This window comes from Ornithodoros turicata, unplaced genomic scaffold (genome assembly GCF_037126465.1).
Source record: "Ornithodoros turicata isolate Travis unplaced genomic scaffold, ASM3712646v1 ctg00001005.1, whole genome shotgun sequence".
NCBI lineage: Eukaryota > Metazoa > Arthropoda > Arachnida > Ixodida > Argasidae > Ornithodoros > Ornithodoros turicata.
Genome location: NW_026999436.1, coordinates 297,276 through 322,687, shown reverse-complemented (window position 1 = coordinate 322,687; position 25,412 = coordinate 297,276). Strand labels below are relative to the sequence as shown.

The 25,412-nt window shown below is 49.5% G+C and overlaps 1 protein-coding gene and 1 long non-coding RNA gene across 2 annotated transcripts in view; both read right to left on the bottom strand.

The window, feature by feature from the left end:
* LOC135376048 (uncharacterized) overlaps positions 1-25,412 on the bottom strand; it is a 46,209-nt gene that overhangs the window by 13,701 nt on the left and 7,096 nt on the right. Inside the window, exons 6-9 of the mRNA XM_064608650.1 lie at positions 2,210-2,446; positions 1,921-2,089; positions 1,676-1,814; positions 457-599 (exon numbers count right to left, since the gene is read on the bottom strand). Coding sequence (XP_064464720.1) covers positions 457-599; positions 1,676-1,814; positions 1,921-2,089; positions 2,210-2,446 — 688 coding nt within the window. The remainder of the gene's footprint in view (positions 1-456; positions 600-1,675; positions 1,815-1,920; positions 2,090-2,209; positions 2,447-25,412) is intronic.
* Positions 8,943-9,735, bottom strand: LOC135376047 (uncharacterized). Its single transcript, XR_010417506.1, has 2 exons — positions 9,647-9,735; positions 8,943-9,123 (listed from the first exon to the last, which is right to left on the bottom strand). It is a non-coding gene; the product is annotated as an uncharacterized LOC135376047 (long non-coding RNA).

Sequence of the window (25,412 nt, the reverse complement as noted above, 5' to 3'; positions counted from 1 at the left end):
ATAACCAGTAGAGCGTCAAGCAGCCCATGTAGTCATGATGTCGATACCACGGTTAGCAGTCTGCAGATCCTGCGTGAAAAATTGAGCAAATTGTGAGCTACTTTCTCCCTCCCCTCAATCAGCTCGTGACAATGTGTATAGTGCGCGTGCGTTTCAGCTTCAGAGCCGGAGAGACTACGTGATCGATTTAAACCCGACGTCATTAAACAACGGTTTAAGTGGCTTGGTGAATACGGGCAACTGAGTTTACCCGCGGCTCTTTCGGGACAACGACCAGGTAGAAAAAGTATGTTTATGTGAGTGTTGGTACGTATGACTTGAACGCGGTTTCGTTGAACCATCAAGTGTGTGCAAGTGTAATCAGCGCAACATTTCCATCCTTTCGAAGCCTGCCGCTAAGATATTCGTATAAGCAGCACCCCGGACCCTCACGTCGGACACATATGGTCTACTCACTGTACAAGTTGATTGAAGTTAGCCATGAGGATGCTTGGTTGTTGGCTTCCCCGGAGTATGGCCACACCTAGAAGCACGTAGCCAACGTTCCTCCTTGGCGTTGGTTCTGCTCTCATATGGATATTTAGAAGTCTGTCCGTTTCCTGAAAGAATTCAGTCAACACCTAGTCACTACAACGTTGTCATTGTTGGTATTGGTGGCAATTTCGACAACGCACGCGCAGGGCACTCAACTCAGTTGGCGTTTGAAATGAGCGAGTGGTATACGAATGGTTAGGTTTGTGTAATGCTGGCTTCTTCGGCACGCTGCGCATAAAATTCCATCCTGTGGCAAAATCACCAATGTATCAGCTTCAGAGATCCGCGACAAAGGAATCAAGTAACGGATTGTCGACTATCACGCGGCGGATACTAGAACGCACCTTTTGACGCCCCGTAATATTCCCAATAGGACATTAAAGGGCCCACATGCTGACAACAGTTCACCGGACTATGTTTATTACATAGGAAGGGAGTTGCCTCAGGACAGAAGCCGCCGATATTTCGAACAGAGACTGTTGTTCTTCTGGGCGCCGTCCTCATCATTGGCATGGTATTTAAAGGGTTAGGTGTGACGTGTTTAAAGGTTCATGCGAATTGTGGGTCAACAGCCCGGAGGGAAGAAAGGGTCCGTACGGGCTTCTACAGCGGGAGTGAATGGCTGCTTTGTTAGAGTGTGGAGGGGATTATGTGAACGTAGTGATCTAGGCTACAGACCGGTTACAGAAAAATGGAAGGTTCACGAACACGTGGATGAAACGGGACAACAGGCAAGTGTTCCATGTTCCAGGCAATGTTCCATGTGATGTGCTACGTTTCAATGATAACTTTCCTGCGCGAATCAACTGCCGCGATGAAACCGTTTTCACGGTCATGGACACAATAAGGGCACGCCGGGAAAAGACATAGGTACTACAAGCAGGATCGAGGATTTTTCTGAGCGCGGGGGAGTGGGTCCTGTCGTGGATAGCATGCTGCTGCATAGTCAAGGTTAATCGAAACTATGTAACGACAGAGAGTGAGGGATGTCGGGACGTTCGGATCTCCCCCCCCCCACCCATATCTTAATCCGTCCTTGACTTCGGCAGCCTTATCCCCCTTGTGCAGGGCCGGCGTCAGCTCTCCTATTTGACAGCACAATTTTTCGAACGAAGCGGGTAAGACGAATCTCCTGGCTTACTGTTAGAAATGCTTGGACATGACTGACATAAGTTGAAACACTTGGACGGACTTCCATGTCCAGGACAGCGAAGTCTCTGATCTTTGGCCAGTACGCTGCGATGGAACTTTCAAGTTTGCCCTGATTAGCGTTGGCTTTTCTGAAACATCAACACGTCCACCAATGCACCAGGGCACGCACTTCTCAGCACACTAAAGGTTAACTCGACGCATGCTGGTTTTCAGAGATAGAACTACTTCACTTACGAGCTCGGTATGTCGATACCAACTTTGCTTCTCGCAAGACCGAGATTCTTGTTTTTTAGTTGATTGATGTCTTGGACGGTGAAGAACATGAAGTAACAGACATCATCGAGTGGGTGAAATATTGCCTGAACGACTGAACTGACGCAGGCAAGAAACTTATGAGGCAAAGCTGGGCAAGAAAGGACATTATGGATTTGCAGTGACGAAGTGAACGGAATTCACAACGTGCAAATAACACTTCTGCACCGATAATCGTCAATATCAAAGATTCACAATATAAACCACTTACGTGGTTTCAAGGTGGTGGTAGTAGTAGTCGTGGTTGTCGTTGTCGTCGTAGTGGTGGTAGTCGTGGTGGTTGTAGTCGTGGTGGTAGTCGTAGTAGTAGTCTCAATTGGCGCTGTGGTCGTAGTAGCCGTGGTATGGGTAGTCTTAGTTGGCACCAAGGTCGTAGTAATCGCAGTCGTAGTATCAAGGAAAACTTCCTGAGTGGTTGCCTCCGTCGTGGTCAGAGTTAGGCCTTCTCCTACGAATAGCAAAATTAGTAGCCACGACACAATCGCTTCACTTGAATTCCGTTACGCTAAAACATTGTCTTGCGATATTCCCTGAAAACAGCACTGATAACGTGATCTCAAAACCACAGCGGTGAAAGAATAACACGGCGCGAGGTGACCCGAGTGCCTGGCCTTCACAAAACGCACGCGTTACGGGCCAATGAGGAATGTCCAGACCGAACAGAAAAGCCACTTTATTTTCTCAATGATACGGTACACAGCTCCACCTGTTCATCTACGAGGGGTCGACAGTGTCCGCCGCTGCTGTTCAGCTGTAGACTCCCGCGGGTGATGTAGCCTACGAAAAATTAAAACTATTGAAAATATTATTGAAAATAAAAATGTGTCGAAATTATAGTCGCAACACTGAATATAAGAAGACATTCGACAACATCGTATACCATAGAATGAATCTGGCATAGCATCCACTGTTACACATACTACATTAATAGTCAAAAAAGTGTTGGTGCTGGTGTAACAGGCATACAACTTACTACAGTGTTAGGTCTTCCCATTCATAGATTCGATCTATATCAACGATACCCCTGCCTTAACCAGGTGCTCTAGTTTACTAATAGTTCGAAGAAAGAAAAATGAATGCATAAAGTGCGCCTCGGCTTCTGCTTGGGAGTTACCAACATTCGCGAAACTGCGAACGGTGTATACTGTGCTTTACCATCTTATCTTATCTTATACCAGCATGCACACAAAGCTCTTAACACTCGCCTTCCAGAAGGTGCAACGTGAAGCGGGATTATGTGAGCCCAAGGAACCACATCCGGTGAGGTCCATGCACGACTGGACTGTAGGAACTTCTGCACGTCCTGTTGCATGAGCTCGCGCGGCTTCCTTCTGCTTCTTCTTCGTGACAGATACCGGCCGCTTTCAACAGATGTTTGCTTTCACAGCGCCAGCTGCTAACGGGAAGGTTCTAAAGATCACCGCCCTCCTCGGTAGTTCAGTCGGTGATGTGTTGGCTTGCTGAGCTCAAGCTCGTGGCTTAGAACCCGGCCGAGGACGGCAGCAACTTCGGGGTGTGAAAATGTTCCAATCTGCTAGATCCCTCGCAATCCATCTAACCTCCCTACTGAACCGGCGCCGCGATAATTAAACAAACGAGAGTGTACAGCGGGACGCCACATCAAGTCTTGGTTTGTCGCCTAGATTAGTGTCCTTGCGCATGGTGGAGGCCAATGTGCCAATGGAAACAATAGGTGGATGCAGGTTGTACCATGCGCAAGGATTCCAGGCAAAACATAAAGCAGGCCTCACCTGTTCATATCTCAATAGGGCCCATGTATTGGAAATCTAAAAGCCCGTGCAACACATTCTGCTGACAGCGCTGTAATTCGCTGGTGGCACGTTTGCTGTGGCAGGGCGAATCACCGCTGTGAGGCCGACAAGGGCGTGCCCTTTCACCACCACCACCACCACCATCGTGAGTCTCTTAAAGGAACTATGAAATGATATTTTGATAGTTTTCTCGTTTTCAGCACAAAGAAAACAATTTTCTGAGTCTAGAACCTGAATTTTACCTTCGTCATGCGAGGAGTCTTTTCGGGTGCGCGAAGGCAGTACAGCTGGCGCCACGCCGTGTCGAGCTGCCGCACGAAGACGCCGAAAGTAACTTGACGCGAACCACGATCGGGTCCGCGACACGTCATCGTGACGTGTCGTGGTCCCGCCAGCAGCATGCGCCGTAGGATCCGGCCTATGCGTTCATCGGGAATGGAATTCTACATGACGCCAGCTTCCGCGCGATGGTCGCAGTCTATCGCAGTCGCATCCTGTGGTTTTTGCCGATATATTGAGACGATGTTGGGTAGTTGGTTTCCCGAATTCACGTCAATATCCGCCGAGCATCCAGCGTCATATGCTTCTCAGTGACGAGACGGACAGCTTTTGGTGCCAGGAAGCAATCGGATCGCCAGAGGATTAAAGAAGGCGCAGTGCCATCGACTGCCCGTGTTTGTAGCGAATATTTCCATGATTGCGATTACGAAAGAGATGCTTAAGCTCTTCAACATATTGGATACCGAGCCCAGTGTCGTTTGAATAAAGGTGTAGTGCCATCACCTGTCCACACCGGTGAAAGGCGCAAAAGTGTGAGTATTTCTCGTTATTGGGGCTAACGAGGTTGGAACCTTGTTGTCGCTTGGGGCATACATAAGAGAGAGGCGGGAAGTGTAGAAAAAAGACAAAATGGAAGTTACCGAATCTCGTCACCAAACTCAGGTGATGCACTGTTGATAGAAATAGACGTCGTTTAGCGTGACCTTAGAAACCATGCTTAAACATATTGAACATATGCAACAGTGTTTTTTCCTTCACTTATGTGCTTTCATGTTTAGAGGTAATTTCCTCAGCAGAGCAGGAAACCCCTGAGTTGAGACAGCATGGCCAAGAGCTGCAACCCTCTATTCAGAGTGAACAAATGATATGCAGCCCCCTTCCATATTCCTCTTTGCAGCATTATCTTGCCTCCCATCCAGGCTCTGTGTATTCGTCACGTTTTTTGTGTGTGATTTATTTCAGTTCACCTGATCATATGCACAGTCATATCAGTTTAACATATCATATGATATTGAAGGGGACATTTCCTTGTTTATACCTGAATAAGCTAAGGTGCTTTTAAGGGCTGCAGACTTTTGTTCCTTATGTTATAATCATTACTAAGGTGGACTAGATCGATTTTTATTCACCGGAACTTGAGTTGCATTCTGTGTTATTCATTTCCTTTTCTCAAACCAGGGAAGCCCATGTGTATGGCAGCTGAAGTCTTTCACCAGGGTAACAAGGCGAGAACAACTCCAGCAAGTGTTCTGCAGGTCACCTCTAAATTGAAGGAACCTACGTTTGATGCACATGTTTGATGCACATGATGCACGTCCTCTGAGATTTGTTCTTGCTACAATTATGCACTTTGTTTCACGTTACCAAGAAAGAACATTACCAACCATTCCCATATCACTGGAGTACTGCTGTGTTCAACCAGTTCAGTGTGTTCTGGGAATCCTGTAAACCTTGTGCAGCTACTTCGGCCCTTATTTGCTGGTAACACTTGTGCCAATACAGTTGTTAGTTGAGCTGAGTGACAGTGTGTAATAGAATACATCCTGTGTTTGCATATGCATAAAAATTATGCATGTGTAGCATATAATATGTGTATGCAGATGTTAGGTCTTACGTATTTTAGTTTTATTGTACTGTGTGAGCTAAATGTGGACATTTCAGCTGCTCGAGCATAGTGTCCACACCCTTAGTGGAGCCTGCACAGCCTGTCCAGCTGGCAAATGGAATAGTTCTTTCACGAAGAAAGCAGGTTTCTCCCAGAAGACCAAAAAGCAGCTTATTCGAAACAGTATCAATTACTTGTCGTTTTGGTAATTGCGAAATATAGGGCATGCTACGTGACTACTGGGGCTTCTTGATTCTTTTCAGTTACCTCAACTCGTGACTTCAGACTTATGTACCACAATAATATAAAGTGACAATGACGAAGGCGAACTGGTGTCGTTGGATTGTGTCCGTCAGTCTCTGGGTTATGGATCTATTGCACAGTATTCGAAACATGGTTGAACAGTAAATGTGTTAAACAACAAACAGTTATCAGAAATATATACGATGTGGACAATACTCTTCTAGAATACGCTGCAGTTGACTTTCTGTAGGCATGGTGCGTGTTAATGCTAAATGTTCAGATTTACGACGAGCTCGACATTGTATACCTCATAAAGCATAAATTCTTGCGTTAAAGATATTCTTAGGCAAACAAGTCCTTAGGAAAGGAAGGAATTACAGCGAGCGGGTCCAGTCTGCAGACCAAGCAATGCAGAGTAAGCCTGAATCGCTTGAAGGCGTGAAGCTGCTTTGAATAATAATAGTAATGATGACGAAGAACACTGGTTTCAACAAAGTAAAACAGAACATTAGACCACCCAGTCTTTCGTGATATTGATTGATTGATTGCTTGCAAATTCGTGCAAACAAATCGATCAACAAAGGGGGACATGTTCCAAATATCACAGTCGCGCTTCACAACGCAAAGTTAATTTCGCTGTAGGTCCAGATGCGTTCCTGTCTACGCTGTCTGCAGTGTAACTCAGCAGAGTGACATATATAACCTAGAATCGTAATAGCAAAACGTTAGTTCGGGTCACGATCGCCGCCGACTGCAGACTCCCGAAGAAGTCAGGTAGGTTTTTATCGGTGTACGATATCAGCGCAAGAAGACGTGTTTCCGAGGCTGGGAGCAGGTCACAAAGCCAGTGCACACGTGAATGGCAAAGTTCCTTTCGCTGTAGGACCAGGTGTGTTCCTGTCTGCGCCGTCTGCAGTGTAACTCAGCAGAGTGACATATATAACCTGGAATCGTAACAGCAAGACGTTAGTTCGGGCCACGATCGCCGCCTACTGCGGAGTCCCGAAGAAGTCAGGTTGGTTTTTCTCGGTGTACGATATTAGCGAAAGCACACTCGTTTCCGAGGCTGCGAGCAGGTCACAGACACAGTGCACACGTGAATGGCAAAGTTCCTTTCGCTGTAGGTCCCGGTGTGTTCCTGTCTACGCCATCTGCAGTGTGACTTATACAGCCTAGAATCGTAACAGCAAGGCGTTGGTTCGGGCCACGATCGCCGCCGAATGAGGAGTCCCGAAGAAGTCAGGCTGGTTTTTGTCGATATATGATATCAGCGCAAGCAGACTTGTTTCCGAGGCTGGGAGCAGGTCACAGGCGCAGTACACATGTGAATGGCAAAGTTCCTTTCGCTCTAGGCCACGCCACAGGAAACGCAATGAGTTGCGAGTTATGACGAATCGAATGACTGCACATGGCAGACATACAGCGGCGAGGAACCAGCGACGGCTGTAGCACCTAGACGCCAGTAAGGGGGCACGGAAAGTGAGGGGCAGGTCTACAGATTTGAGTTCACGGAGAACACGGAGGAACGTTTAAGCACCCTAGGGCAGTTTACAGGAGATACAGCACTACCATCGAAGACAACACCGAGGATTTTGACTAGAGTTTTCGAGGGTACGCCGTAGGGGCAACGCGGGAAGGTTCCGCATTAATGTAGAGGGCACCGCGCTTAGACCCGTTTAGTTGTGCGCCAGACACTTTACTTTAATCGTCGAAAGCCTTCAGCACAGGTTCAAGGCAAGCTTGCCCTGGTAGCATGACAAATATATCATCTTCATACACAAAAACAGGAGGGCGGGGGGCAACCACCGGGCAACCTAAGAAGGACATAGAGGGAGCTTAAACGTACCAGGAGCGGGTTGAATACAGGAGAAAGGGGACAACCCTGCCGTACATCGCGCGTAATCTCAATAGGACGCGATAGACCACCAGCAACGGAGACCAGGCTTTTTGCACCAAGGTACAACACTTCCACAAAGCCAATCCACGCTTCATGGGAACTGTAAGCTGTAAGCATGGAAAACAGATACGAATGACGCACTCTGTCAAAAGCTTGTGCCTGGTCGAACGAGGCTAACACACCTGTTAGCTGTCTCAGGTTTAACCACTGGATCGCGTCACGAATAGCCATCCTGTGGAGGATTGATGACCTGCCAGGGACCGAATAGGCTTGACATGGGTGCCAGACCTTCCCCAACAGCGGCGGAACACTTAGGAGAAGTCCCTGGACTAGAATTTTGTAGTCGCAAGCCGAAGTGTCATGGGGCGATACGCGTCCGGGTCCTGCTTTCTTGACGCGCGCCCTTGCAGAGAAGGACAGTTATGCCACTCTGCATTGTGGAGCAGGACGCTCCTCGCGACAAGCATTGATTACATATACGAGTTAAAGCACCGCACATTACCCTCCAGAGACGTTTGTAGAACTCTACTGGGAGGCGATCGATGCAGCGACACTTCCCGTTCGGTACTGACGAAACAGCGGCAAAAAGTTCATTTTGCGTGAGCGGCCCTGAGTCTGCGAACTCCATTTGTTTCATTGGGAGTGGGCACTCCGGGCTAACCACCGGCTTGTTGGATGATGACTCTTGATAAAGGGCTACGCAATTTTCACTCATTGCAGCTCGAATGCCATCAGGTTGTGTGAGAAGTGAGCCGTCAGCTGACCGGACAACGGGGATATCCGAGGCCGGGTTTCCTGCCATATAGCGCCGGAGGAGTAAGCGGGAGCGGTATGCTTCCCAACACCAGCGTTCGACGTTTCGCTGAGCAGCGAAATTGCGCCAGGGACGCATTCTCATGGCCATTGTTGCGTTAACGTCAGTAGTAAGTACTGACCACGTTTATCCGGAAACGCACATCTTCATCTGGACGCCATTAATTAGCAATTAGAGCTAATTGGGACCCCCCACATTAATCAGCACCCTCCAGGGAGCCATCACACTAATTGGGGAATGTCTATCTCGCGTCCAGACCAGTTGTGCGTTTCCGGATAATCGTGGTCATAGAAAATAAAAAAATAGGCAGAAAATAAAATAAAAAGATAGAAATAGAGTGGAGAGAAACAATTTATTCGAAAATCAACGATGCCGCGGCGAAGAAGCCGCTCCGCAACTCCCGAGTGACCAGCGTCCGCCATGTTGGTAGTTTGCACCCAGCAGTTGCAGAGATCGACGACAGGTGGCCACTTAGTTGCAAGGCATCACACCAGATGGCGCCACCATCATAGCTCTAGACGAGAAAGACAGAACAAGATACTAGCGGCAGGTAAAAATGACAGCACTGCTAAGCAAGTCTAGGCATGCGAGAGAAAAGGTCTAACCGCTACTGCTAAAACAGAAAACAGTACACATCGGGGAAAAAGGCTTACGGGGACGATCGCTTAGGCCTAACCTCAACACTATGCAGCTAACACAAGGCGGGAACCACACATCGCTAAACATGCGTCAACACGAACAAAAGGCTTGCTCACCGCAAAACAAGTCTAAACATGCGAGAAAAGGCTTAACACGAGCGCGGTCACCGCTAAACACGGCAAACATACGAGGAAAGAGGCTTACAAGGGGCGATCGCTTAGGCCTAATCCCAACACTACGCAGCTAACACAAGGCGGGAACCACACATCGCTAAACATGCGTCAACAGGCTTGGACACCGCAAAACAAGTCTAAACATGCGAGAAAAGGCTTAACACGAGCGCGGTCACCGCTAAACACGGCAAACATACGAGAAAAGGAGCGCGTCAAATCACTCACCTTTTCCCCCGCGGCAACTTCCAGGCAGAAACTGAGCGAGCGCGGAGAACATACGTCTGCTCTCTACGAGATCCAGCCAGAAAGTGAGCGAGCGCACGTCCGTCTTCCGCGACGGTCCGAGAGAAACTGAGAGAGGCGATGCGCAGCGGCCGCTATGGATGCGCGCGCGCCCTCTGCTCCACCCGTCCGCGCATGCGCGCGCGCGCTGCAAGCTCCCTCTGCGCCGGCCGCGGGTGTTTTCGGTTTCGGCTCTCTGCTGCGCGCGCGCTCCTAGCGGCGACGGGTGGCTTTTCAGTTTCGCTTTCATTCTCCGTTCTTTGCGCGCGCGCGTTTATCTCTATAAAGGCAGCGCGCACCGCGCTCGCGTCATCATTCTGACCGATACGTGGAAAACGCCATGTGTGGTTTATTCTCCTGCGTTTCTCGTCGTCCCAAGGAAAAGACAAAAAACGAAGAACTTCGCGAATTTATACGCGGCATCGTGGAGGAAGCCTTTCAAGTCCACCGTCTGGAATGGTTGCAAGCGCGTCAAGAAATGTGTCAGGACAAGATGAAGACGCTCGACCGCATCTTAGCGGCGGACAGACTGGCGAAAAAGAAGTCCAACTTTAGCCTGGACAATCTGTATTGGGAACGCAGTTCCGATGTAGAGGACGACGACGAGGATGTGTAAATAAAAGCGATGCATTTCTCTTCGAGTCTCAGTCTCTTCTTTTTCTTCGTGCAACGTGTACGCACGTAACATGTCTTCCCCCGAACCTTTTCGTTTCCGTCATCCCTTTCGCTGTATCTTAAGCGGCCCCTCCATGTGCGGCAAATCTACTTTCGTTGCTAACGTGTTGAGGAACCTGAACGACGTGGTAGACAAGCCTCCGTCACAAATATTCTACGTGCAGAAATATGCTTCGCCGAGCATGCAGGACGAATTCGGGGACTCCGTAAAATTTACCAAGGAGCTACCGCGAGAGTGGGACACGTCGCGCGCTACGCTGATCGTCGTCGACGATCACATGACCGACGCCGGTTCCTTGAAGGAGGTGACCGATCTTTTCATTCGGGGTTCTCACCACGCCAACGCGTCGATCTTCTTACTCGTTCAAAACATCTTTTTCGACAGTAGCCATTTTAGAACAATATCCTACAATGCCAGTTACGTCGTCCTGTGGCGCACCGTGCGCAGCGTGCACCAGATGGAACATTTCGGCCAACAGCTATTTGGCAGAAAAAGATTGGAGTATTTTCTGAACGCATATAAACAAGCAACGTCGTCGCCCCACGCATATTTACTCGTGGATCTTCACAACTATACGCACGAGGATCACAGGTTGCGTAGCAATATCTTTCCGGGAGAACGTCAATATATCTACGCTCCGAAATGAATCTCCGCCCTCACCTCACTTTACTCAAAGTACTCTCCACTCTACCCCCTCCACGCCGTCGCGACGTCTTGAGACGTTCGTCCTCGTCCGACATGAAACACCTCTCCGAAATTTGCCTCAATGTATTGAACGGAAAGGTGGCTCTAGCTCCAGATACGTTCGCGCATTTGAAGAAGCACAAACGCTTTTTACGACGGCTCGCCTACAAAAAGATTCACAAGAATCCGCAACGTTTGAAGCGCTATCTGTCTCAGCAGCGAGGACAGGGCGTTCTTTCGTCGGTGGTTCCTCTCCTGCTTTCCGCCGTGTTGAACCTTTTCGCCAATGGCCAAGAGAATTGAAGTGACCTCCTCCATCGGAAACATTCTTTCCTCGAAGGAGAGTGACGACGTCAAAGTGAAACTCATACTGCAAGCACTGTATCGCATACTCAAGCAGTACAGATTTGACCCCTACGACAATAAAAACAAGGCGTCCGACGCTACAAATGACTTTGACTATTCGCTCCTCTCTCCAGAGGTGGACGAAGAGGAAGCGGAAAGGGTCGTCTCGGAATTAAAGAAGGTTCTTTCCTGGGATCGCGAGGGTTGTGTCTCCGTGTCGGGCAAGCCCATCAGACACTCCTCCGTTTACGAACTCGTCAATTATTTGTTGCAACGTAAGACGGGAAAGAAACCTTCCTGGTTCCCCAAAGTCTCGAAACTATTGCGTCTGATTTCTCTACCCAAATCTCGCGAGCCTCAACAGCAGCAGCAGCAGCAGCAGCAGCAGGCCTCCATTGCGTGGACGACTTATGGAGGGATATGAGAAACCAGAGGGTGGTTTGGGGGGTGTGGAACGCTATAGAAAAGCGCATCACTTGAGCAAAAAGAAGGCTCTCGCCATTCTCAGAAAGCTGGATGCCTACACGCTCCACCATCCGGTCAGAAGAAAGTTTAATAGGAGGCGCATCATCGCGCTCAAGATCAACGACGTGTGGCAAATGGACCTCGCCGATTTTTCAAAATACAAGAGATTCAACGGTGGCTACCGCTACATTCTCGTAGCAATCGATTCCCTCTCCCGCTTTCTGCGCACCCTCCCGCTAAAGACGAAGCGCCCCGCCGAAATGAAAAGGGCCATGATAAGACTTTTTCGGGGAGGTAACGTACCTACACGCATCTTTTGCGACAGAGGCGGGGAATTCTACAACAAGACCGTCAAGGAGTATCTCTCACGAAAGAAGGTACACATGTATTCTACCTTCTCTCCAGTAATCAAAGCATCGCAGGCAGAGCGCGTCATACGCACTTTACGCGACAGAATATTCCGTTATTTTAGAGTAACGGGAAAATACCACTTCGTTTCCGCGCTTCCCAAGATCGTGCGCGACTACAACACCACAAATTGGAGCTGTTCAATAAGATAAATGGGAAGCCCGTCGTACCCTCCGTGAAAAAGAAGCTCAAACTGGGGGATAAAGTGAGGGTCCTACTTCACAGAAAAGGTTTTCATAAGAGCTCGGAAGGGAGTTGGTCGCCTCAGATTTTCACCGTCTCCCGCCTGAGAGACACCTCTCCTCCCGTCGTACACCTGGAAGATTACCGGGGTAAGGAAGTGGACGGATCTTTCTACCCGGAGGAGGTACTCGTCGTAACCCGAGACGCCAATCAGCCGTGGCCAGTAACGAAAGTGCTGAGAAAGAAGCAAGTGAACGGTCAGAGCTTCTCCTTGGTTCGCTGGTTCGGTTACGACAAAGAACACGACAGTTGGGTTCCGAGCAGCGAAGTGGTCAAGATTGGGAAATGATGTCAGACATCTACGTCCACCTGCTCTCGAACGCCAGCATGGATAAGTTTCCCTCGAATAAACTCAACGCCTTCACGGTAGCTTTCGATAGTCCGCTTCAGCTCTCGAATCGGTATAAAGTCGGTCTGATGGATCTCAGCATAAGTAACGATTTTTTAAATATCGGCTACGAAAGGCAAGATGCGAAAATCGAGGTTTCTTTCGAGGACACGGTCGAAGCCGGCAGAACTTTTCGTATCACCTCGGATCTCGAGAGGGATTTGGGAAAAGCCCTTTCGGAATTCAACGTTTCTTTCGCGTACAATAAATTGCGATACGACTTCGTCTTACCCGTGGACGTGAAAGCCGTGGAATTGGACCCTTGGCTCGCACAGGCGCTCGACGCCTCGCTAGCGTCCCGCGAAGCAGGTCGTGCGGTGAAACCCCCCAAATTGAGCGAACGCGAAGCCACCTCCATCTTATTGGAGCACGCCGCACCTGTCGCTTTCAGCGACGTCACTCTGAATTCGGAAACCACGTCCCTACGGAACACACTCAACAAGTATTTCCAGACGCACAAGCTGGACGCCTCGCTAGAATTCGCGGATAACGTGTACTCTCTGAAAACACCGAAAGGGTTGCACGTGGCGGAACACTTTGTCAAGCTGCTACATCTCACACCCGTCGAGGGACACGAAGAAACGCTACGCGTCTCTCTCCCCGTAGCGCGCCGATTTTCTTTCACGGTCAAGACGAAAATTCCTCGATCTTTGCAAGTACATGTGCCTCCCGGCTATTATGCGACGCCGCAAGCACTTCTAAATGCGATTAACCAGCGCGTAGGCGAACGCGCGCGCTTCAGCTTCGACGGAACCGAACAGAAATGTAAAATTCGGCTTTCCGAGGGCACCTCCACCCTAAGACTTTCCGAGTACCTGGCCGTGCTTTTGGGCTTCGAATCGCGTACCGTGTTCACGGGGGATGAGGATGCCACGAGCTCAGTCGAGGCACTCCTGGAACCCCCGTTTCACAACATAATCGTGTACACGGATATCGTGGAACCCACGTACGTGGGGAGCGGGAAAAAAACGATATTAAAAATACTACCCTTTTATTACGAGAAAGACAAGCACGTCGTCACCTACACGTTAGATAACATCCAGTATTTTAACCTGTCTCAATTCGAAATTCCCTCAGTGACGATCGTTCTCGCGGACGAAACGGGAAGACGTTTGCCGTTGCGGTCCAAAGGCAGAACCAATCTAACGTTGCATTTCAAATATGTACCGTAATTCCCCCAAAATAATTCCCGTGTACACGGGACCCCTTTTCCAACGAGGGGGCGGTGTGTTGAGCAACATATCCAAGTTTATCGTTCCCATCTGGCAGCAAATAAAACCGATCGCTAAGAGAACGTTGAAGCGCTTGGCGCGGAATTTGGCCGATGGCGAAGGAATATCGCGCGCAGTAAAAAAGACGGCCATAGCAACGGGGAGAGACGTGCTGGATTCCATGGAGGGCTCTGGAAATAACAATGGGAAGAAACGCCGCAAAAGACAACAAAAGGCGCCGACACATGACGCACCTGCAGATATCTTTGGTACGCCGTGAAGGTCACACATCCGCTGTGCGCGCTCCGTAATGACGTCAACGAAAGGAAAAATACAGACGCCGATCTGTCTAACGAGTGATGTGATGATATTCGAACCCCCTTCCATTCAATACGGCGTGGAAGATACTTCGTACCAACTTTTTTATCCGGTCAACGGAGTAAATAATTCCGTGATCGAGTTTTGTATTCAAAATTTGCAAAGGGCACACTTGGATCTCTACGGCAGTTTCGTGTCTTTGACCGTGCGCATTGTTCGCGACGACGGGGAAGAAATGGACGAGAAAGATGTCGTTTTCCCAATAAACCACCTGTTGAGCGGCATGTTTAAGACGGTCACCGTTTATGCGAACAACAAACTCGTCAGTTCCAACGAGTTGTACGCCTACAGGAGTATTTTGGACGTCGTGCTTCATTCCACGCCCACGGCTCAAGAAACAGTGCACGCGGCTGGACTTTATGTCGAGGACGACGAACATTTAAAGGACGATTACGACGTCTCGTCTCGCGGTCCGAAACAACGTTACGAAGCGACGAAGGGTGGCAAATACTTTAACCTGGTCGGTCAGATCAATACCGACCTGTTTCAACAGCCGCGCCTGATGGTACCTGCCGTCGAAATTCGCGTCGTTTTCCTATTAAACAACGACGAATTTAAACTCGTATCGGTCCCCAAAGACAAGAAAACGTACAATTACGAGGTGTACATTAAAGAAATGACGTTACACTTGAAAAAGGTGACACTGGCACCTTCCCTGTTTTTGGAATACGAGTGGCGGCTTCAGACCACGCCGGCCATCTACGTGTTACGCGGATTGGAAACCAAGGTGCGGAGCTTGAGTGCCGGGAGCTTGGACGCTCACTTTGAAAACGTTTACCCCGAAAGGGTGCCTTCCAAATTATGCGTCGCCCTGCTCGCCACGTCCGACTTTCTCGGCGACATCCAATCGAACCCCTACAAATTCCGTCATTACGACCTGTCTCATTCGATGCTCTCCGTGGACGGGCAGCAAGTGCGAGCCGAGTACGACTTTCAGAACGACCTCGTCAAAATTCCCTACTTTAACTTCTTGCAAGAACTGGGAGAGAAACATTTCAAGTATAGCTACGAGCGATTTAAAACGAACGGGTTCCTCCTCTACTTTAACTTGGACGTGGACAAGTGTTCTTCTCCTTCGCATTTGAACGAGTGGCGAAAAGGAAACGTTCGCCTGCAATTACGCTTTGCTAAAGCCCTTCCACACGCGGTCACCGTCCTCTTGATTTCCGAGTGTCCCAAGCTCATGTACGTTGACAAGGACCGTACGGTCACCTTCCCATAAAAAAAAAAAAAAAAGATGTACGAGAGCGACATCTTGGAACTCGTGTCCCTGAACCCCCTCGCTTCCTCCATGCTGAGAGGCATTTGCGCTTCCAACGAAGCCTTCGTTTTACGCAAGCTCGGTTATTTAATCATCAATACGGAAGAGCGAAGAAGACGCGGGCAGCACTGGGTGCTCTACCTGAAAAACTACGACGGGTCTGCCGTGTTTTTCGACAGCTACGGACTTCCCCCCATCGAAGCAAACCTTCGAAAGACTTTACCTGTAGTGGACGAGTATAACGACAAGTGTATTCAATCGCCTTTTTCGCCTTACTGCGGGCTGTTTTGTATCTACGTAGCCACGCGCATGTCGAAACGCTACAGCTTGAAAAGTTGTGTATCCATGTTTTCCTGTAACCTCGAAGAGAATGACGAAACAATAAAACGTCTCCTCGTGAGCGAACTCGTTTCGTAAAAAATAGACTATTTATTTATTCACGACATACACAAGACCCTTGCGAGACGATCTTCCAACGTGCTGACGCGACGCTCACCGCCGTCGTCGCCGGTCTGCACCGTGACGTCGAGGGATGTGTGGAGAAGCCAGTAGCGACGGACGATAGGCCGGTTGAAACCCGCGTTGATGAGACACGGGTCGACTGTCTCTCCTCGTCTATACTTTTCCAACAGCTCGAGCTTGTAATCTACGAAACGCTTCATTTTCTTTGCAATCTTCCCACTGACGGTGAACAGACGTAAGGGTATCGTCTTGAGAATCGAGCGAAAGTCTCCCTCGCAGCTATCGCCGTGAATATAATCGCGTAATCGCAGCAAGTCCCGATACATTCGCGTTTGCACAAAGGTGGCAAACCTCTGCTCGGGCGTCATCATGACTGAGACGGAATGAGAGTAGACAACCTTTTTTTATTTCTCGTTACACATGAATTAGGCTCCAGCTTTGGTTTCGTAGCCGGGAAGCCAGCCCAAATACGGACGAAGGCTCGAGTCTAACCAATGGCTGGGGTTTCTCGACCAGAGTCCACCGCAGCGACAGGTAGTCAGTTGATCGCCGATTCGCAAAAAGAAGGTCTTTGGAGGAGGCTTGAAGGTTAGGACCAGGGGTAGATCTCCCGTCAGTAGCCATTCGTAATCTGCAACGAAAGGAGTGTGAGAAACGCGTGTTTTTTTTTTAACTCAAACACACACACACGTACAATCTTCTTCAGTCACAGAGTGACACTGATGGTCCATCTTCTCCATCTTCCTTCAATAGTCGAAGTCCTTCGCAACGTACGTCGAACGGTACCGTCCGACAGCCGAGAAACGGGCGAATCAATCGGTCCGTCCAATGCTTTTGCTCTGAAAAAAATGTGAACGGTTATAGAACGTATTAAAAAAAAATAACGAGGAAGCGTACCTTTGGACCACAATCCACCGCAATTGGTGCAGAAGAAGCGGGCGCTGCCAATCTCCCGAAATATGTGAGGCGGGAAAAAACCGACTTCACGCGCAGCAAAAGTGTTGTACACTGGAAACGAAACTCTTCAAACATTTCGACGATGATGATGACGTCATGGGTATTACTTACGAGGATCTACCAAGCTGATCATGATGGAATGACGATCGACCATTCGCTTCGACATTTATAGTAAAGCTTTGCCTCTCACTCTCTATGACGTCATTGAACGTGTTTGAACATGTTAAGACGTGTTTGAACATGTTTGGACACGGGCGGCGAAGTCGCCCCTGGACACACTCGTTCCTCTCTCACCCTCTCTATGATGTCATTGAACGTGTCTGAACATGTTTGGACGTGTTTGAACATGTTTAGACACAGGCGTCGAAGTCGCCCCTGGACACACTCGTTCCTCTCTCTTCCTCTCTATGACGTCATTGAACGTGTTTGAACATGTTTGAACATGTTTGAACATGTTGTGACGTGTGTAGACACGAACCCCGCCATACGAAAAACGTCACGCAGTACGAATTAGATTGGTGGTTAGTGTGTCGCGCCCAGTGTAGAAGGATCCTGGGTTCGAATCCCACTCTGGGTCTTCTTGTCGTCATGTACAAGTCGTCCCAGAGTGTTAGCTAGAAATTAGTGTAATGTTTTATTCAACGTCGATGACATCATTGTCATATGCGACATCGCAAAAAGGCGCGAAAGACGGAAGGCGGGGTGGCCAAAGTACAGACGACACCGTCGCAATGCGAGGAGGAGGAGAGCGGTGTAGCGACTATAAAAGGTGCGCTGGTTCTACGACGATTGACAGGAAGCCCACGAGGGGCATCCATCCACGACACGAGGCGTTTCGTGGACCAAAATGTAAGTTGACCGTCTCTGCTGTGAGAGTGTATTCCATGTATGACATTGTTTTTCAGGAACCGATAGCCGCTGTCACCGCATGACACTGACCACAGGGACTCATCCCATCCTCTCTCATCATCATCAATCTCAAGCGTTCCTCAACTGAAGGGAAAAGTGAGCATTGTTTCGTGAGGGGGAATCTCGTACTGATTTTGTTTGACCGCAGTGCCGCGCTGTCTCGTATGTCAGTACGACCCCATCGATGCCATGCTCGTGGCCGTAGAAAGAGAGGACGAAGCTAGAATAGAGAATCTCGGTAATAGCCCAGTCGTCCTTTCAGATGACGACGACGACAGAGTCAGTAGTTCGCCTTTCGTAATACCTGAAACGGACGACGACGACGAATTGCTCATGTGGGAAGGGGATCAGTCGTATGCAGATTTCATTCCTCTGTCTGGTAGGGTTCGAGATGAATCACCAGATGCAAGCCCAGAATTTCGAAACGAAGCTGAGCCTGTCCAGGGTCGTAGAATCGTTGAATTGAGAGAACACGTCGTAGAGAATCATCCCTCCGTCACAGAGAGACGATTCCTTCCTTTTTTTGTCACAGACGAGGCATTTGACGGAACGGCTACTAGGTACACGCTTCTCTGTTCCCCGCACGACGACAACGTCGACGATTTGCGACTCTATCTACCGAGCATAGCTCCAGTAATCACGCGCGTCCTCGAAGCTTATCCCATGCCTTTCAAATTTTGTCTGTGCTCGAAGGCGCTCATGGTTAAGGACGGAGCCGACGGGTTGACTTCGCATCTCCTTCACGTGAGCCTTCACATGAGAGTCGTTCATAACCGCCAAGAAATCGAAGGCGCGATAAATGCTGCCATCGCAGAGTCCTCGCAACGCGTTGAAAACTATGCGAGAGAAGGGTCTGGTTTCACCTCGAACGACGTCCAATGTGTCGACTTAAAACTAACGCGCTTAAAACCGAAGCGGATAGGATGCACGATCGAGCTTCCCGAGCTGCTAAAGAGAAAAACAAAGACTCTCACAAACGTCAAACTTCCGCCAAATCACGAAAACGAGTGTTTCAAGTATAGCGTGCTGGCACTCTTACATCCTTTGAGGAGCAAACCAAACCTGCATGTAAGATACCACAAGTACATGAATCCTTCCCATCCGGAGACGCGCGTAACGTACTGGCCGCCCTGCTTCCCAGTCACTTACGAAGACATTACCCTGTGTGAGAGAAAAAACAAAATCTCCGTCTACATCTACGTGTTCGACGAGCAGACGAGTTCGATATCTACCGGACGGGTTCCCTGCACGCTCTATAAGGATAAAGTCCACCTGCTCGAGGTTAGGGAGCATTTCTATGGGATCCGAAAATTTAGCACTTTCATGGGACGAAGTGACTACTTTTATTGCGAGAAATGCACGTCCGGTTACGGAACGAGAGAGGCATTGCAGCAACACGAACGTCTGTGTCGAGACGTAAACGAAGTGATTCTCGAAATGCCAAAAGCGGGGGAGTGTGTCTCCTTCAACAAGATACAGTACATGCATCCCTACCCCTATTTCGCGGTGTTGGACACGGAGAGCGTTTTGGAAAAAAACGCGCTCGTGAAGGACGCCTCGAGTGTGCACAGGATGAGCTCGTACAGCATTGTGCTAGTGAGAAGTTGTGATGCGAAAATAATGGACGTAGATGGCTATTTGGGACCCAACGCGGCAGAGAAATGCTTGCTCTCGCTCAAGCGATTTAGTGATCAAATCGATAGGTTGAACAGTTGTCCCGCGCCGTTGGTCATGAGTATGGAAGACCACTTTCGGCACGCGAGCGCTACACACTGCGAATTTTGTGGAATCGAATTTAACCGACATACGCGGAAGGTATCGCATCACGACCACACCCGCTTCGTAGAGTCCGGTTCTTCGAATTTTGTCGCGACGCTGTGTGATACGTGTAACCTTACGTGTCGTAATACAAAAGAACTCGTCGTGTGCGTGCACAACCTGCAGTACGATTTGAGCTCCCTTCTCCACCACATGCACGTTCTAAATCTGGGCGAGCCGTGGATCTTAGCTTCGAGCTCGGAAAAGATAAGAGGGTTCAACATTGGCGATCTCCATTTCCGCGATACCACGCAGTTTTTCAACCTCTCCTTGTCGAACCTGGTGGAAACCCTGCTCGCCAGCGGTGGTGAAAGCGCGTTTCATTGTACCCGTCAAATGTTTGGTGACCGTTTCCGACGCCTCCTCAGGAAGGGCATTTACCCGTACACCTTCGTCGACAGTTTCGAAGCGTACAATTTGCCCGCACTACCGCCAAAGGAAGCTTTCAAAAGCGACCTGAACGACCAAGAGATCACGGACGAGGACTATCAGTACGCCCTCGAGATTTTCGAATTGTTCGAATGTAAGAACCTCGGCGGTTACACGCGTCTCTACGTCACGCTCGACGCCTGTCAGCTCTGCGACGTCGTACTGTATTTCAGGAAGATTGCGCTAGAGACGGATGGGATGGATATCCTACGCACAGTGTCCCTCGCCAGTTACGCGTGGAGCAGCGCTCTGAAGCTCACCAATGTCAAACTCGAGCTCATGAGCGATCGCGAGATGTATGAAACGATCGAGAAGGGGATCAGGGGAGGCATTTGTAACAGCTTCCACAGATACTGTAGGGCTAATCACGAGGGGTGTGACGATTACGATCCCCAGCAAGAAAAGACTTTTATCCAGTACCTCGACGTGAACAGTTTGTACCCATACGCGATGACTTTTCATCTCCCAACAGGAGGTTTTGAGTGGGTGGATCCTTCGAGGTGGAGCGAGATCGATTTTCTCAACATTCCTCACGATTCGGAAGTGGGTTACGTGTACGTGGTAGACTTGTCATATCCAGAAGAACTGCACGCGCTCACCAGGGATTTTCCCCTGGCACCCGAACACAGGTGCGTGGACGAGAACGAACTCTCCCCCTACCAACGCCACCCGAAAGATGCGTTGGCGCTGAACGCCCCTTCCACCAAGAAACTCTTGCTGACGTGCTACGACAAAGAACGCTATGTCATTCATTATGCATTGCTCGCTCTGTACGTGAGGTTGGGCATGAAAATAAAACGTGTTCACAGCATCCTCTCGTTTCACCAAGACAACTTTTTGCGAACCTTCGTGCAGAGAAACGTCGCGTTGAGGAATGCCGCGACCACGAAATTCGAGCGACTTCTGTACAAAACCATGTCGAACAGCACGTTCGGTAAGTCGATACAAAATGTGAGACGGATGAAAAAGTATGCCCTAGCCTACGACAAAGAAAGCGCGCTCCGAAAAGCTAGCTCCGTCGACAGTCAGCATTTTCACATTCTGAGTGATAAGTGCATCTTATACGAGATGAAGCAACGCCGCATCAAATGCACGCACCCCCTTTACGTGGGCTTTGCCATTCTTGAAATATCCAAAGTCCGAATGTACAGCTTCATCTACGAGTCGCTCTTTTCTCGCTTGACATGTCCAGTGCAATTGATCTATAGCGACACGGACAGCGTAATTTTTTCTCTCACGTGTGAAAGCCTGGAAGAGCAGCTGATGAAGATTGAGAGTGAGTTAGATCTGTCTTCCTATCCGCCGGACCACCCACTTTTCAACGACGAGCACGCGAATCAGATGGGGTACTTCAAAGACGAGACGGGGGGCGGAGTTATTCAGGAAGTCGTAGCCATCCGAGCGAAAATGTACAGCATTCTCTTGGCTGGGACACACAAACAGATCGCGAGAGCCAAAGGAGTTAAGAAAGACGTGGTGAGGAAACATTTATTGCACGAAGTGTACCGAGATTCTCTGTTCAATGAAAAGGCGGTCTCTCAGAAGCAGTGCACCATCCAGAGTATAAAGCAAACGATGTACACCATTTCGAGACTCAAGAAGAGCTTGGTCCCCTACGACGACAAACGCTATCTCGTGGATGCCGTACACTCCTTCCCTTATGGGAGCTGCGAATACGGTAAGCTTTCCTAGTGTTTTGACGCGTATCGCATTACGATAGTACTCCCTCTTTGTGCAGCACCGGAAAACCCGGAAGAGAGCCCGAGACCGTCGACGTCAGGCATCGAGTAACCGCGGAACAAAGAGCTGCACGCGCATGTAATCGAGAATAAAAGTTCTAGTCGAGACATCCTTCTCTCTCTCTCTCTCTCTCGCAGACAGGAGAAGCACGGGACATCGTGGCAGTGTGGTAGCGGAATGGGTGTACGAAAAGAATTACCATTCCGTCATCATGCTGACGCAGTGACCCGCGCAATGACGGCGCTGCGATGAAGATTCCCCTTTTCTGGCACGTCTGATCTCACGAACGCAGCATTACGAGATGATCAGACAAGGGAGGGAGGGTGCAGGCATCTGTTGACCAACTCTTTTGTATGTATTCAATAAAGATGTTTCAGTGAAAGAACACGCAGAGTCTCGTCAAAGTTATTCGGACTGTTTAATGCGTTGCATGTCAATAACCAATCGGTATTTCAATAAATCAATGACCAAATTGGCGATGTAAACTGCTTGCAAATGTCGCTGCTTCCGCAGGGCGTGCTTAATATGAGCGATGGCACGAGCGAGAAGGTCCACGATGTCTGCAGCGATGTAGTTGAATTCTGCGTTGGCCAAGCTCACAAATTCACTCATCAGTCCCAGGGGTCCGTCAGGAACCGTTATGCAGACGTTCTTGTAACGGGCGTAGATCCGACGCACCATCTCCTGCAGCGGCCCCGGCGAGATCTCTCCTATATTGCCAAAGCCTACCATGTCTATCACGTAGCGAAAAGCAGTGATGACGAGCTCGTTGCGGGGACTTTCGCCGTTGAAACATTCCTTCTCCACTTCTTCCCAAGAAGCGTGGGTACGGGAACAATTTTGTAAAGAGTGGTAGCTGAACATCTTCACGTAGTGATGACGCGAGCGCGGTGCGCGCTGCCTTTATAGAGATAAACGCGCGCGCGCAAAGAACGGAGAATGAAAGCGAAACTGAAAAGCCACCCGTCGCCGCTAGGAGCGCGCGCGCAGCAGAGAGCCGAAACCGAAAACACCCGCGGCCGGCGCAGAGGGAGCTAGCAGCGCGCGCGCGCATGCGCGGACGGGTGGAGCAGAGGGCGCGCGCGCATCCATAGCGGCCGCTGCGCGTCGCCTCTCTCAGTTTCTCTCGGACCGTCGCGGAAGACGGACGTGCGCTCCGCGCGCTCGCTCACTTTCTGGCTGGATCTCGTAGAGAGCAGACGTATGTTCTCCGCGCTCGCTCAGTTTCTGCCTGGAAGTTGCCGCGGGGGAAAACGTGAGTGATTTGACGTGCTCCTTTTCTCGTATGTTTGCCGTGTTTAGCGGTGACCGCGCTCGTGTTAAGCCTTTTCTCGCATGTTTAGACTTGTTTTGCGGTGTCCAAGCCTGTTGACGCATGTTTAGCGATGTGTGGTTCCCGCCTTGTGTTAGCTGCGTAGTGTTGGGATTAGGCCTAAGCGATCGCCCCCCGTAAGCCTCTTTCCTCGTATGTTTGCCGTGTTTAGCGGTGACCGCGCTCGTGTTAAGCCTTTTCTCGCATGTTTAGACTTGTTTTGCGGTGAGCAAGCCTTTTGTTCGTGTTGACGCATGTTTAGCGATGTGTGGTTCCCGCCTTGTGTTAGCTGCATAGTGTTGAGGTTAGGCCTAAGCGATCGTCCCCGTAAGCCTTTTTCCCCGATGTGTACTGTTTTCTGTTTTAGCAGTAGCGGTTAGACCTTTTCTCTCGCATGCCTAGACTTGCTTAGCAGTGCTGTCATTTTTACCTGCCGCTAGTATCTTGTTCTGTCTTTCTCGTCTAGAGCTATGATGGTGGCGCCATCTGGTGTGATGCCTTGCAACTAAGTGGCCACCTGTCGTCGATCTCTGCAACTGCTGGGTGCAAACTACCAACATGGCGGACGCTGGTCACTCGGGAGTTGCGGAGCGGCTTCTTCGCCGCGGCATCGTTGATTTTCGAATAAATTGTTTCTCTCCACTCTATTTCTATCTTTTTATTTTATTTTCTGCCTATTTTTTTATTTTCTATGACCACGATTATCCGGAAACGCACAACTGGTCTGGACGCGAGATAGACATTTCCCAATTAGTGTGATGGCTCCCTGGAGGGTGCTGATTAATGTGGGGGGTCCCAATTAGCTCTAATTGCTAATTAATGGCGTCCAGATGAAGATGTGCGTTTCCGGATAAACGTGGTCAGTACTTACTACTAACGTCTCGAGGACGGGAAAGCAGGGTAACAGCCCACATGAGTGCCAGACCAAGAATCAATCTTTATTTACCCGTGCGCAGCCTTTTACGCTCTTCCAAACATACGAACACAAGCTGTCAAGGACACAAAGATATGATAGCGATAGCTCGCTCGTTGGCTCGGTGACAGTGCAAGCAGATAACACCACATCTCAATTTTCTTCAGAGCGAACAAACTAACAAAATGAATAAGTTGTCGCACTGGCGAATTCCGATAAACAACCTGGGGAACTGTCCAAGCGTTCAAAGCACATGGGAAAGTTAACTGCAAAAATAACACAGGCGGCGTAGGCACATCACGTACAGTTCACTTTTCAATTCCTAATCTTACCGGCTGGTACACTTTACGTCCGTATATTGTTACTGCTACGGGCGTTCTGTCGCCCTGATTGACAGGAGTGGGACGTTCGGCTCTTGGGGTTTCCAAACCCGGAGTACGACGCTCTCCTACGTTGACGACCGGACTTGTGCAAGGTAGAACAGGAAGGTGAAGCAGAGTCCTCGTAGAGTCCGACGGAGTGGAACCTAGCGGCACCAGGTATCTTCGGTTCCTTCTGAAGCACCCACTCACAGTTCGAACCAAGTACAAGCGAGGTGTCCCTGCATACTGTTCGACCGTTGCACTTTTCTTCAGGTCCTTCACCCACACCTTCTCACCGGGCTCTAGCAGACGAAGTTCCTTGACAGCGTGCCTCCTGTTATAGTGTTGCCGTTGTTTCTGATGAACTCTTTTGTCTTCCTCTCGGAATTTTGCGAAGGCTCGATGTCTTGGTTGAAGGAGATTTCCATACACAGGAACTCTCGTCCGAAGCCTTCTACCAATGGAAATTTCCGCTAGACTCGTTCCAGCAGGTCCCGGGGTATCTCTGTAATCTCGTTGTCAACCGTATCTCTGTAAGCTAGGAGTGCGAAATATGGATCTTCGGGTTTTTGCAATAGTTTCTTGACCGTCTGTACCATTCGTTCAGCCTCACCATTCGCTTGTGGATAACGTGTGCTTGATGTTTGGTGACGACAATCATATTACGTGGCGAAGTTTGCGAAAGTGCGAAGTCTGCTCGCAAATTGTGGTCCGTTATTAGGGATAACAAGTCCTGCTACGCCGTGGC